This window comes from Naegleria gruberi, assembly GCF_000004985.1.
Source record: "Naegleria gruberi genomic scaffold NAEGRscaffold_51, whole genome shotgun sequence".
Classification (NCBI taxonomy): Eukaryota; Heterolobosea; class Eutetramitea; order Acrasida; family Naegleriidae; genus Naegleria; species Naegleria gruberi.
The window spans coordinates 302458-315394 of NW_003163276.1; the positions used below are offsets into that span (position 1 = coordinate 302458).

General features: G+C 28.3%; 7 protein-coding genes across 7 annotated transcripts; 2 read left to right on the forward strand and 5 right to left on the reverse strand.

Annotated features, from left to right (window-relative positions):
* Positions 1-593: 593 nt before the first annotated feature.
* NAEGRDRAFT_88213 (alpha-tubulin) lies at positions 594-1986 on the reverse strand (the record flags this gene model as incomplete). Its single annotated transcript, XM_002672797.1, has 3 exons — positions 594-757; positions 800-1436; positions 1483-1986. 3 exons carry the CDS (start codon positions 1984-1986, stop codon positions 594-596), a joined length of 1305 nt encoding a protein of 434 aa, XP_002672843.1.
* Positions 1982-4145, reverse strand: NAEGRDRAFT_81147 (S_TKc domain-containing protein; the record flags this gene model as incomplete). The annotated part of the gene is made up of 1 exon (XM_002672798.1): positions 1982-4145. The coding sequence occupies one exon, from the start codon at positions 4143-4145 to the stop codon at positions 2073-2075; it is 2073 nt and encodes a 690-aa protein (XP_002672844.1). The 3' UTR covers positions 1982-2072.
* Positions 4146-4291: 146 nt separating this feature from the next.
* NAEGRDRAFT_72206 (uncharacterized protein) lies at positions 4292-6601 on the reverse strand (the record flags this gene model as incomplete). Its single annotated transcript, XM_002672799.1, has 6 exons — positions 4292-4588; positions 4637-4774; positions 4822-5586; positions 5635-5942; positions 5984-6317; positions 6407-6601. 6 exons carry the CDS (start codon positions 6599-6601, stop codon positions 4292-4294), a joined length of 2037 nt encoding a protein of 678 aa, XP_002672845.1.
* Positions 6602-7590: 989 nt separating this feature from the next.
* On the forward strand, positions 7591-8358 carry NAEGRDRAFT_72207 (uncharacterized protein; the record flags this gene model as incomplete). The annotated part of the gene is made up of 1 exon (XM_002672735.1): positions 7591-8358. The coding sequence occupies one exon, from the start codon at positions 7591-7593 to the stop codon at positions 8356-8358; it is 768 nt and encodes a 255-aa protein (XP_002672781.1).
* Positions 8359-8441: 83 nt separating this feature from the next.
* Positions 8442-9610, reverse strand: NAEGRDRAFT_81148 (uncharacterized protein; the record flags this gene model as incomplete). Its single annotated transcript, XM_002672800.1, has 1 exon — positions 8442-9610. One exon carries the CDS (start codon positions 9608-9610, stop codon positions 8459-8461), a length of 1152 nt encoding a protein of 383 aa, XP_002672846.1. The 3' UTR covers positions 8442-8458.
* A 75-nt stretch (positions 9611-9685) lies between these two features.
* On the reverse strand, positions 9686-11627 carry NAEGRDRAFT_81149 (TRM1 tRNA methyltransferase 1; the record flags this gene model as incomplete). The annotated part of the gene is made up of 1 exon (XM_002672801.1): positions 9686-11627. The coding sequence occupies one exon, from the start codon at positions 11625-11627 to the stop codon at positions 9705-9707; it is 1923 nt and encodes a 640-aa protein (XP_002672847.1). The 3' UTR covers positions 9686-9704.
* Positions 11628-12092: 465 nt separating this feature from the next.
* On the forward strand, positions 12093-12497 carry NAEGRDRAFT_72210 (uncharacterized protein; the record flags this gene model as incomplete). Its single annotated transcript, XM_002672736.1, has 1 exon — positions 12093-12497. One exon carries the CDS (start codon positions 12093-12095, stop codon positions 12495-12497), a length of 405 nt encoding a protein of 134 aa, XP_002672782.1.
* Between the last annotated feature and the right edge of the window lie 440 nt (positions 12498-12937).

The following is a 12937-nucleotide window of genomic DNA, read 5'->3' on the forward strand; positions in this document are numbered from 1 at the left end:
TTAAACTGTATATTACTGAAATTTTTAATAGTATTCAATTGATATTCATCAAAACGTGTCCTCCTAACATGACCTCATATACATCATCATCATCATCGAATTTAAAATTAAATTAAAAAAAAATGGCACTGTGGACTTTAATTAAAATCATTGTCTTGTTGGTGAATGCTGTGGCAATTTTGAATGAAGAACGATTTTTGAGAAGGAGTATGTGTTTATAGTAGTGTATACATAGTACTAATATAAAATTGATCAATTGTTCAAAAATTAGTCGGATTTGGATACAGACCAGAAGTAGTGGCGGAAGAAAGTATAAAGGCTAGAATTATTAATTTATTACATGCTGTTAGGACACTGCTGAGAAGTAAGTCTATTTATATTAATTGGATCTTATCAGAATAGTTCCTCTGATATTTATTAATGCTTTTGTTATTCTGATTTCAATGATTGTTGGATAAATATATTTTGGAAATGTAAATTATTAAACAAATATTTTGTATAATCGATCGAGTTTTATATTATTGATTCATAAATTAATGGATTTGGAATGTAAATTATTTTGACAATTTTTCAATGTTTGGAAATATTCTTTTTTAATTAAAGAATGGATACTTTTTTTTGTGGATGATATTATAAATATAATCTCTATCTAATTCTTTATAGTCATCAATGTAGCTTTCTAAATTTTCCCTTGCTTGTTCAAATTCCCCATCTGCTAGACCTTCGAGGACATATTTTTGAATATAAGTATATTTCTCTAAATGGTATAAAGTTAATTATTTTGGATATTCAAACTTACTGAAATTGGTGTCAAACAATTTCAAATACTGTTCAAGATTATTCCTAACACCAGTGGAATTATTTGCTATATGAACAATATTATTGGAATTAAATAATTTACAAGCATTTCCAATATTTCTTTGAGAATTGAATACGTTTTGGTAAATTAACTTTCTATGATTCAAATAATTAGCAATACTATCCTTATTAATATTGTAAAAATCAGTTCCTCTCATTGATATACATGTTGAAATGGATTTTGCATTATCAATTCCATCGATTGTCAATGAATATTGATTGGAAAATAACTCTTTACAATCCAAATTGTTTCTTATACTCATTAAACTATTAGAAATAATATTCATTGATGGGTAGGGAACTAGTTTTGATGAAATTTGTGAAAAACTTTCATTTGAAAATAGACATGGTTCTAAAAATGTTGAAATCATTTGTGAAATTACTTGATTAATAGTATTATACTCAATATTTTCTATTTTCAATTCATATTTACAATAATCATATATCAAATCATTTCGGATTGAAGATATATTGGACAGATATTCTCTCATAGTCTCCATTGATAAAACCATATTATACAATTCAAAAGTTGTGGAACTAGCCATTTCACTTAAACTTGGAAACACACTAAATGATGACTAATTTAAAATACTCACACAATATGTGCTGCTATTCGAAACTTACTATTGTAACTCCTTTTAACCATGACTTGGATCTCAATTGTTCCAATATTCTACAAATCATTCCACTACCTGTTCCTCCTCCAATGGAATGAGTGAAAATAATTCCATCCAAATGATCACAATTTTCAACCATTTTACGAATTCTCTCTTCAATATAATTAATATAATTATTTCCAAAAGAAAATTGAGATCTTAAAGAGGTAATTGAAGATTCATAATCATTAATTATATTTTCTTGTTTACAACAATATTTTAACTTATTTTCACAATGCGTTAATCGAATTTGTTGTGTAAAAGTGTTATGATCAATAATATTAGAATCGGAATCAATGAATAAACTTCGGGATGTGAATGTATTTTCCTTTCTAATACTTTCTTCAAATAATTGATAAGTATTAGATTTAAATTCTGTGTTACAAAATAAATCCCATATGGATTTTCCTATCTGACATCCACATTCTCCTAAGTGAATGAAAATTAATTCACCACTGTTGTTATTTGACATTTTTTCAATTTTTTATTATGATAATTTATTTAAACATTCAATTTTTGGAACTAGTTCAGAAATTCTATGAGATTTGAAAGAGTATTTTAAGGTTTCCAATAACTTGACATCCATCGAGACCAATAGGACCAAATAGTTTCCTTCTTACCGTATAAAACTTTCATGGAATTTTCATCAGAAACTGTAAATGGAATACCTAATAATTTTGCATATTTCAATTTCATTTCGTATCTTTTAACATTTAAGGAATCTTCTTCAAGGAGAAAGCAACAATCATCATAGATCATTTTTAACTGTTCCTGATCAGTTATGTTCAATTGGTTGGCTATCATTACTCTACGCTCTTTCAATTGAAAATATAAACTAAGCATACTTTTTGAATACCTTTGATCAGTTTTTTCAAGTTCTTCTAAATTGTTCAACATTGAAGTTGCTTCTTTAAATTTACTCTCCAAATCATCATGTTTTTTGTTGAAATGAAAAGAATTAAGTGCCTGAGCTTCCAAAGAGAGAATTTTTCTTGTTTTCTTGTCATTTAAAGTTTGTTTCGAAATATCCTTATCCACTCTAAGTTGTAAGGCTTCTGAAAAGAGTTTTTCTGAGAATTGAGGATTATCTTTCAATACAAATTGACCAAATTTCAATAGTGATTCAACATTGTCTGGTCTATAACATGAATATTTTGAAAAGTAGGAAAACGCATTGTCCTTATCTCCCAAATGTTGATAAATGAGGCAGAGTTGATGATATACTTGATCAATATTCCAAAATCCTAACCTCTCACATTCTTTGAAATCATTGATTGATTCATCAGTCATGCCTAATTTGAGATATATGCACCCTCTTCTATAATAGGCACAAGAGTATTTAGGATCTAAATTAATGCACGTTGTTATTACTTTTTCTGCCTTTTGTAATAGATTTTTTCTCAGTTCCTCATAATTGTCCTCTTTAGAATCAATTTTTCGACTTTGGTCAAAATAACATTTTGCCAATTTTTCATATGATAATTGGAAGTAAGGAAATATTTCAATAGATTTCTCAAAGAAAATGATTGCCTTTTTAAATTGCCTATTTTTCTGATAGTAACATCCTTGAATAACACACTTAATTAGAGATGAATCATCAAGTTGACTAATAGAGTCTAGAAATTCATTCTCTGTTTTGTTGGCATGAGGACTAGCTAATATGTCAACTTTAGTATCAGAAGATCGATCACTTAAACCTAAAACATATGCGAAGAATGAAACTGCTTCACTCATTGTTGCTGCTGTAATTCTTTCATGCTCTTCAATCTTAATACATGATAGAATCAATAATTGTAACCCTGAAGATTCCAATCTTTGCTTAATTTCTTCTTTACCGTTTTGAAGTATGTGATTATCAATATCTTGTTGGTTTTTAAATTCTGATTTCTTGTTAAAACAAGTTTCAGTATCTTTGGTAATTAATCTGTACAATGTTACCCCAAAACACCACACATCCCCGCTAGAACCAACCTCATATGCTTCCTTTCCATTTTTCATATGTAATGGTGGCCTATGTGCTGGTTTACCAACACGCATACTACTCTCAATTGTTCGATAACTAAGGTCCTGGTCCATTTGAATGCTAAACTCAAAGTCACCCAATCTAACTTTAATGATACCAGTAGTTCTATTAAAAGACTCAATGAATATATTATCCTCTGAGATATCTCTGTGAATAATTTTACCTTCTGCTGAGTGAATAGAAACAAGTGCTCTTGATATTTGGAAAGCAATTAAAATACAAGTTTCTCTACTGAGATCTTCTGTTAAAAGTTTATCCAAACTACCTCCCTCATAAAATTTCATTAATGTGTAACAATAATAAACACCTTTAAAGAATTCAAACATTTCACATGAATACTCTTTGGATTGAGAATTGTAAAAAGCACTCTTTTCTCTTTCAACAATTTCATTTTCCGAACCGTAATCTTCTCCAGGTTCATTCTCATAATTGACAATTTTAACAACAGCCCTTATTTCTGGGGATTGTCCTTTTACCATTTTGCATTGTAACAAGTTGCATTTGTCTCTTTGTTCCATGAATGAATAATCCATCAACTTGATATCTCTAAGAGAGAGGTACTCTTCAAATTCAGCAAGACGCCATTTTGATCTTTGGTAGTTTGACATTGTTTTTTTTTGTAAAACTTATTGAAGAAAATAACGTTTATTTTAGCAGCAACACACGCTTTCCTTTTCGCGAAACGTGACATCACGTTTGGTCTTTATCCAGAATATTATTGCCTGTATTTTACTTGCTGTAAACTTCAACATATTCAGTAGTCATCATCAAAAAAGTCAAATGTTTTCTCTTTTGTTGTGTTTTCTGTGAATAGGTCATCAGCAAAATCAATAGATAATAGGGGTTGAGACATTGGTTCGATAACAATTGGCTTTGGTTTTGGTTTTCTGGCACTTTCCTCTGCATCTGTTCCATTTTCTATTCTTGTTTGCCATTCATCAATCTCAGTATCCAATTCTTGCAATACTTTGGCATATCTGTCTTCCAACTCTTTCAATCTTTGTTCTCTTTCTTGTCTCTTATTGGCATTCTTTTGAGATTCCTTCTCCAACTGGTACAATGTACAATAATATTAAATAATATTATATTATTAACCTACCTCTTGTTGGTAATGAGCTGACATTTCTTCATAGAATTTTTCAAGTTGTTCGTTCATTTCTTCTTGCAGTCTTTCATATTCCTTTTCAAAGTCAAACCCTAAATCAATCTTTGCATCTTTTCCAACTAGCTTTTGGATCTTTTTCCAATTCAGTGAGCAATTAGTTCTATAGAAACAAAACTTACCATAATTTGCTTTTCACTGAGAATGGAATTTTGTCTTCTTTCTTGATCTCTCAATAAATCTAATTGTTCTTGTAGCAAGGAAAGTGATGACTTTTTCTTTTCTAGCTCTTCTTTCTTCTCGTCTCTTTGGGTTTCATGTGACTTTAAATCCAACAAACTCTTACTCAAATCCAGTTCAACCTTTTCCAAGTTCTTCATCTCATCTTGCTCTCTTTGTTCCAATTCTTGAAGCTTCTTTGTGAGATTACTCATTTCTTCATTCTTGAGCTCTAGTTGGTATCTTAGTTCTGATAATGCAAAAGTATTTTGCTCACTTTTTTGGTTGCTATTGGTGACAATCTTGAAAATCTCATTATTGACATTCTGCAATGAAATGCTCTTTTCTTCAATTTCTTGCTTTAAAGAGGTGGCTTGTTCCTTCAAGTCTTTGATGGTAGTATCTGATGCTGAAAATTCTTCCCTCTTAGCCTCAATACTTGATTCAACAGTGGTCAACTCCTCTTCGCAAGACTTGAATTTAGTTTCAATTTCACTCAAGTTGTTGTCAATTTCCTTTTTCTTTTTTTCAAGTTGCTCACATTTAAACTTGAGATCGTTCAAACACTTTTGCTTTAATTGCTTTTTCTGAGCAAGGTATGATATCTTTGAAGTGTCAATACCTTCGAATTGAAGTCCATTCTTTTTCATAATTGTTTCAAACTTGTCCTTAAACTTCATTTCATCCCTTGAGGATCTATACTCTAACATGGATGTCTCTAAATCAGCCTTTGTTGATTGATATTATGTATATATGGATTAAACAATAACACTTACCATAATATCATTCAATTTCTTGAATTCACCTTGATTCTTGATGAGTTCTTCCTCTTTATCTTTAATTTGAGTCTCAATTTGTTGGTTTTCTCTCATCAACTCCTCTTGTTGCTTTCTAATTGTTGCAATTTGCTTTGAAACTTGATTGGAAATCATTAAGATTTCATTAATTTCACTCTGCTTCTTTGTAATAATCTCCATGACCTCTTGCATCTTGACATTAACTCCATTGATTTGTTCTTGTTTCAACTTGAGTTCTGATTCAACTTCATTCTTTCTTTTCTCTCTTTCCTCTCTTTGTTGGTTGACTATTATGATATAATTAAAATAATCAATAGGTTAGACTTACCTCTTGTCAAATGATCTTCTTGATTTCTATTCTCTTCTTCAATATTTTGTAAAGTGTCCATGTAGATTTCATAACATCTTTGATCGTGAGAAATCTTCTCTCTAAGATTAGCAATAACTTCCTTTGCATGCTTGTTTCTTTCAGATAACTCATTAAGATCTGTTACTAGCCCTTCCATTTTCTTCTCCACTTGTTGATGTCTTTCCTTTAATCTTTCAAGTCTTCCTTCCTCTGATTGACTGATAGCCTCAAGTCTAATTTTCGTCTTGGATAGATCGGCAACAAGTTCCTCAACCATTGTTAAACTCTCCTCAGTTTTGTGAAGGATTTTAGTCTAAAGATGACGAGTGAATGTTATTGGTAATAATAATAAATGTGTGTTGGGTGTTCAGAAGAAAGGCTTTGTAGTATTCTTAAACTTACCTTTGATTCAATATTCTGCTTGTTTTGAGAACGAGCACTCAATAACTTTTCAACAGAGTTCTTCAAGTTATCAAACTTTGATCTAGCCTTCAAAGCTTCCTTGGTAGAAAACTCTCTAGTTGACCCATTCAAAGCCTTGTTTTCCAATGAGGCTGCTTGAAATTTAGTCTTGATAGCAAAGCTTTGCTTTTGCATCTTGGTTGTTTTTTTTTGAGTTTGTTTTTGTGTTGAGACAAATCCCGATTTAGTCAATTATAACAATTTTCCCTCCAAAAAACTTAGCCTTTATTCCAATAGATTATTAAAATTGAATCAATGAAAAATCTCAAGTGAATTCATTGTGCTCTTTATAAAGCAAATTTCAATGTAAAACTCTGTCATGTCTTTTCATCATTCAATACTAATAACTATTAAAATATAATAATAATAATAATCATTACTATTAATATTACAATCAAAGAATTTAAACACTCTCCGAAGAGTATGTACTTCTATTATTAATAATGTTATTAGAATTATTTGTTGTTGTTGATAGAGTAGGTGCCATTTCCATTGAATCAACATGTGCTAAATCTGAATTGTTGTTACTTCTTTTCATTCTTCTGAAAAATCCTCTTCTCCACAATAAATATAAACCGACAATCACCAATAGTGCTATGAAAGTAAATATACCATATCCAATTAAACTCTTATACTTGGTTACTTGAGCAGCAGAGTCTATTATTTGAACATTGGTTGGTATTTGAATTCTAGCTGGTGATGCCGGTGACCTAATTTTAATATTATTATTATAAATATATTTTAATATTAAATATATTATATCATCAGATAAATGTTGAAAATTATAATTATGACAGGAAGAAACAATGTACTGTACATACCCTCCTCATCCCATGTTGTTGTTTGATTGTATTTTTTTTTTAAATGGCTTGTTTGAAGAGTGAAATGTGATGCATTGTAAATGGAATAATATTAAATATTGACATTATTGTAAAATATGTTGTATTTATTAAATATATTGATAAATACTAATTGTTATTTTCACTTTGTGATGATTCTGATAATGAACTTTTCTTGTTCTTTGTAACACAATGTTTGAAATGGAAATCAATTTCATAATTGACCAAAATGTAATTTGAAATTTAATCAAATTCTATTTCTGAAAAACAATTATTTAAAAAAAAATGGGAGTTTTAGGTAAAAGAGTTTATAGAAAATACAAACAAAAATACATTAACAAGTATTTTAAATATTCCTATCAATGTGATTTTCCAAATAGAAAACAAATATTTCAAATACAATCACCTTATCTAACATTTAATGAACAATATTCACCATCATCTAAATATCCACAACTATTGACACCTGTCACTAAAACAAGTATTTCAAATTTAAAGTTAACATGTATGAAGAAACCACTCATTCAAATACCTACATTTAAAAGAATTATCAATAGATCAATGGAATTATCAGCTCCAGATATAATGCCATTAAAAGAAGAATATAATTATAATATTGTAAAGTTGAATATTAGCACAATAGATGATCAACAGTGTGCACAAACAGAATTTAATGGATTTCGTTTAACGAGAGATAAATTAACATCACTAACTTGTAGAAAATGGCATTCAATAATAACATTTAATAATACATTTAAAAGTATGGATGGATATCATGTTAGAATTTTCATGACATCATGTACAAGAATGAAATTATTACAAATTAAAAAGACATCATATGCTAACAAGTCACAAATTAAAAAGATTAGAACTATAATGTATCAAGTAATATTAAAATATTTAAGTAAAATGACAATATTAGAATTTGTTAATAGAATGGCAATTAAATGTGAAATGAGCAGTGAAATTAGAATGAAATGTGAAAATATTTATCCATTAGAGGATGAAATTTTAATTACAAAGATTAAATTATTAGAAAAACCTCAACTTTAACAATTTTTCTATTAATATTTATGTAAATATTAAATAAATAGATAAAAATGTAAAAATTAAAAAATCAATTAAATTAAAAAATTAAATAAAAAAATAAAATTTAATTTTCATTTTCTTTTTTATCCTTATTTCCTCCTAAACCAATATATGCAATTGCAACAATACCAACAGTTAATGCAAATAAAATTGCAACAAATTTTTTAAATTTTTTAGAATTTTTAGTTTTTTCTTCTCTTCCAACAATGATATCAAGTTGCCAATTATGAAATTCTCTTGTTCTATCAATAATTTCTTGATCTTTTGAACCTAAACGATGATACCATTCTTCTAAAGATAATCTATATTGTAACCAATGTAATAAATAATTATTTTCAAAATATTTTGTAATAACTTCATATTGAGCTCTTGCTATAATTGGTTTTGTTAATTCATTTCTTTGATATAAATCATTTGGTCCACTTTGTCCAATTGCTTTTAATTCTTGATAATAAATTGAATTATTTAATTCATCATCATTTATTGTTAAAAATGTATTTTTATAAATTTCTTTAATATTTTCATCTGATAATTTTTCAATATTATTTAATTGTAATGAAGGAGATGATTCTATTGTTGATTTTATATTATTAAATTCATTCAATCCAAAATTAATTAAAATTCTTTTAATAAAATTAAAAATATTTAAATCTTGATATTTATATAATTCATTTTTAAATAAAACTACTTTTAAAGTAATTTGATTAGAAATTTCACCTTCATCTTGAAGTTTTTCATCAATTGAATAAATTTGTGGATATTTTTGTTTTAATACTTTATAATAACTTTGATTTACTATTTGAGTAATTGAATTCCATTTTAAAAATAAATTTTCTTCAGGTTGATTTGGAAGATTTAAAACTTGATTAAATAATTTATGAGAATATACTTGTTCTTCTACTTGATTTAATATTTCTTGTAATTCATCTCTTGAAAATTTATTTTCATCATTATTTAAATTATTATTTAAATTATTTTCATCATTATTTAAATTATTATTATTCAAATTATTATTAGAATGATATAATGATTGATGATAATTAAATGATGATAATGTTATTAATTTGAATAATTGATGTTGATTATTCATACTACATGATGTTATTGTTGTTGGAAGAAGAAAATTATTCATTCCGATAGAATTATTCATCTTTATAATAGAAGATGAACAATTTCTACTATTACTCTTTGATAATTGTATTACTGCTCTTCTCATTTTTTTTAAATTGTTGTTAATTTTTATAATATCTTTATTTTAATATTTTATTACAATTAATTGATGAAAATAGTTGAACATTCTTAATAACAATTTATTCATGTTTTTGTTTCTTTGTTTGTGGAGAGAGTGATTCTTCATTTGTATTAGTTGTGTTTGTTTCTTCATCTTCATTATTAGAAGATGATGCATTAATAGATTGATGAATTGTCTTTCTTCTACCTGGTCCCCAATTTTCTTCTGGATTTGGTAAATAAGTTGGAATACCTGTATGTTTGCTTGAAATTAAAGCTTTTTGATTAATTTCCAAACTAACTTGAGATTTTTGAGGTCTGGAAAGAATGACTTGACCTGGTGTTAATTTCTTATCACTATGAATAGGAGTACTATTAGTAGTAGTGGTAGCAGTAGTGGCAGTGGTAGTGGCAGTAGTGGTAGCAGTAGTGGAAGTGGTAGATTCTTGTTGTTGAACTGATTGTGGTTGAACTGATTGTTTAACAGGATGAGTCTTTATCCATTCCTTCATCATATCATAAATGAAACTCATTGGAGCATCAGTTTTGATTGCATTTGGTTTAATGTGAGTACCTGAAACTCTATAACCAGCATTTAAAATAGCAGATCTAGCAACATTCATTGGAATATTATTACATTTCAAAACACTTGCAACATGATCAAGATAATAATAGAGTGGAATATCAGATAATTCATTCTTTGCAGCAGTTAATAAACCAATAATTCTCTTATGAGTTGTAAATAAATGAGTATTCTTTTGAACGTGATCTAAACATTTAGAAATGAAATCAGCGTCATGAATTGGACCTAACCACATTGGACCAGATAATTTAAGTCTCCATCCACATTCAGGACAATTATCTTTTGGAATTGAATGATCATGAATATATTCCTTTCTAGATGCACTTGATCCACCTCCTAAATTTTCATAATAATATGATTCACATCCAGAACAAACAAAAACATTTCCAAATTGTTTGTAAATTGTTTTAACCTTTTCAGGTGAAGTATAAACTCTAACAAAAATTCTAACATAAAAATCAATTGAAAGTGAAAGTACAGGTACAACATATCTCTTATACTTTGATGCACATGTTTGAATTGATGAAATTAACATTCTCAATCCTTGTTCATGACATGATTTCAATTTTTGTGGATATGATCCATATTTAGCAAAACAAGTACCTGGTTGTTGTCCACATAAAACTGCCATATCTGTACATGTTACACATAATAATCCTCCATTTCCATCAACTGATTGAATTGCTCCATCAATAAATGGTGCTGCTGTACCATATGGATCTAAATCAACAACATCAAAAGCTTTATCTGTATTTGATGCCATATATACAATTGCATCAGCTTGATTAGCAATAATACTATTATCTGAAATATTATTAAATTCTACATTTCTCTTAATCACTTCAACTGCTTCAGGTAATAAATCATTAGCAATAATTTGTTTAACATTTGGAATTTCATGCCAATAACGAATTGAACGTAAGCCTGTTGCAGACAAGGCTTCTAAAATTCTAATACCTTCATAAGTTGGTTTTTTATCATCACTTGTATCCATTTGATCATTTGATTGTTGTTTTGGTTGTGGTGGTTGTGTTTGTTGTTCGGATGCTTGTTGTTCACTAGTATTAGTGGCAGTAGTGGTAGTGGATTCTTGTTGTTGTTGCTTAGCTTGTTGTTTTTGTTGTCTCTTCTTTTGTGGTGGATTTAATTTTTCTTCCTTTCTAATATCATTGAACATTTTAATCACCAAAGTTGATGTATCTCTATTAAAGACTTGAACCTTATTATAAAAGGCTTCAGTATCTTTAGAATAAATAACTGTAGCTGTTCCTTCTTTAATACATTTAAATTCGGATGGTATTTCTCTTTCAGTATTATGATGACTACCTGATGGATAATACTTTCCATCAATTAATTCAATAATTGGAGTTTGTACAGAAGAGGCAGCACCATTGGTTGCAGAAGAAGATTGAACGTCCATTTTTTTTAATTCGAAATTTTCATGAATTATTTCTTCTTCCTCTTCTTCTATTGGTTCATTCTTATCAATAAAAGAACCAGCAACATTTGACAGTTGTGGTGCAATTCTAGAATGATGATAGAATGATGAAGAAGGTGCATTCTTGTTATTGATGATTAATAGTGATGATGATGATTTTTTATCGGAAGATGACAATGTATTGAGTAGTACTGGAGATTGTTTTATTGAATATTTCCCACTTCTCACTAATGATGTTGTATTATTAAAGATGATATGGTTTTTAGAGAGGATGAAAAGCCTTTTCATTCTTTTGAAGCAAATTTAAAACAATTTTTTAATTTAATAATAATAACAAGTAAAAGCTTAACATGAGATTCCTATCATCAAGAGAGAAAACAAAGAAGTGGGGAGGCTTGATGATCAAAAATTTCAAATTAATAATAATTTAATATTAGGAATTAAAAAATGGCTCCTTCATCTTCTTCATCTTCACTTGTATTGAGTGCCACTCTTGCTGGTATTACATTCTTTGGATTAAACTTTTTCAAGGATACATTATTGTCATCAGAGAAGGGAAAAGTTTTTACTGGATTTATGTGTAGTATAATTTACATGTTGCTTCTTACAGCCTATGGCAATATTAAATCAAATATTAAATGGTTCGATATGTTATTATGTTTATTCCCAGCAGAGATCATTGCATCAAGTTTCCATGGTGTTTGTGTTACCACTTGTTTCCTATTCTCGATGGTTATTTCCTTTGAATTACACAAAGTAGCCCAACATATCTACGGAGGTGCAGAACAAGGCACTACTACACAAGCCAGTAGTACATCATCTACCCAAGCTAACGATAAGAAGAGAAGATAAAAACATTTTATATAAAGATATATTGTTAAGAGTAATATCTGTTTAATAATCAAATTGACATTACTAAAATAGTTGTAATCCTTTTTATTAGGGTTGAGTTGTTTTACTGCATTTATAGATTAATCTTTTAAATGTAATAATTATCATGTTATGTGAATCAAATTTGGTATTAATGTTAATTGATGGTTTTATTATTCATGAAATTTAACAAAATGGCTGTCTAATATAAATTGTTACTAAATTGAATAATTAAGGTATTGCCAACCAGTTTTTTATGATTAAGGGTGATGAATAATCCAAAAATTCGCACATTTCTTTTAAAATGTACATGGTTCTATTTTCCCCAACATAAGTCTTTAAACTAATTGTTCTGTCATTTTTAAATGGTGTGAAACTATTGCTGGAATTGGAAGGTTATACTTATGACAATGAACAAGTAC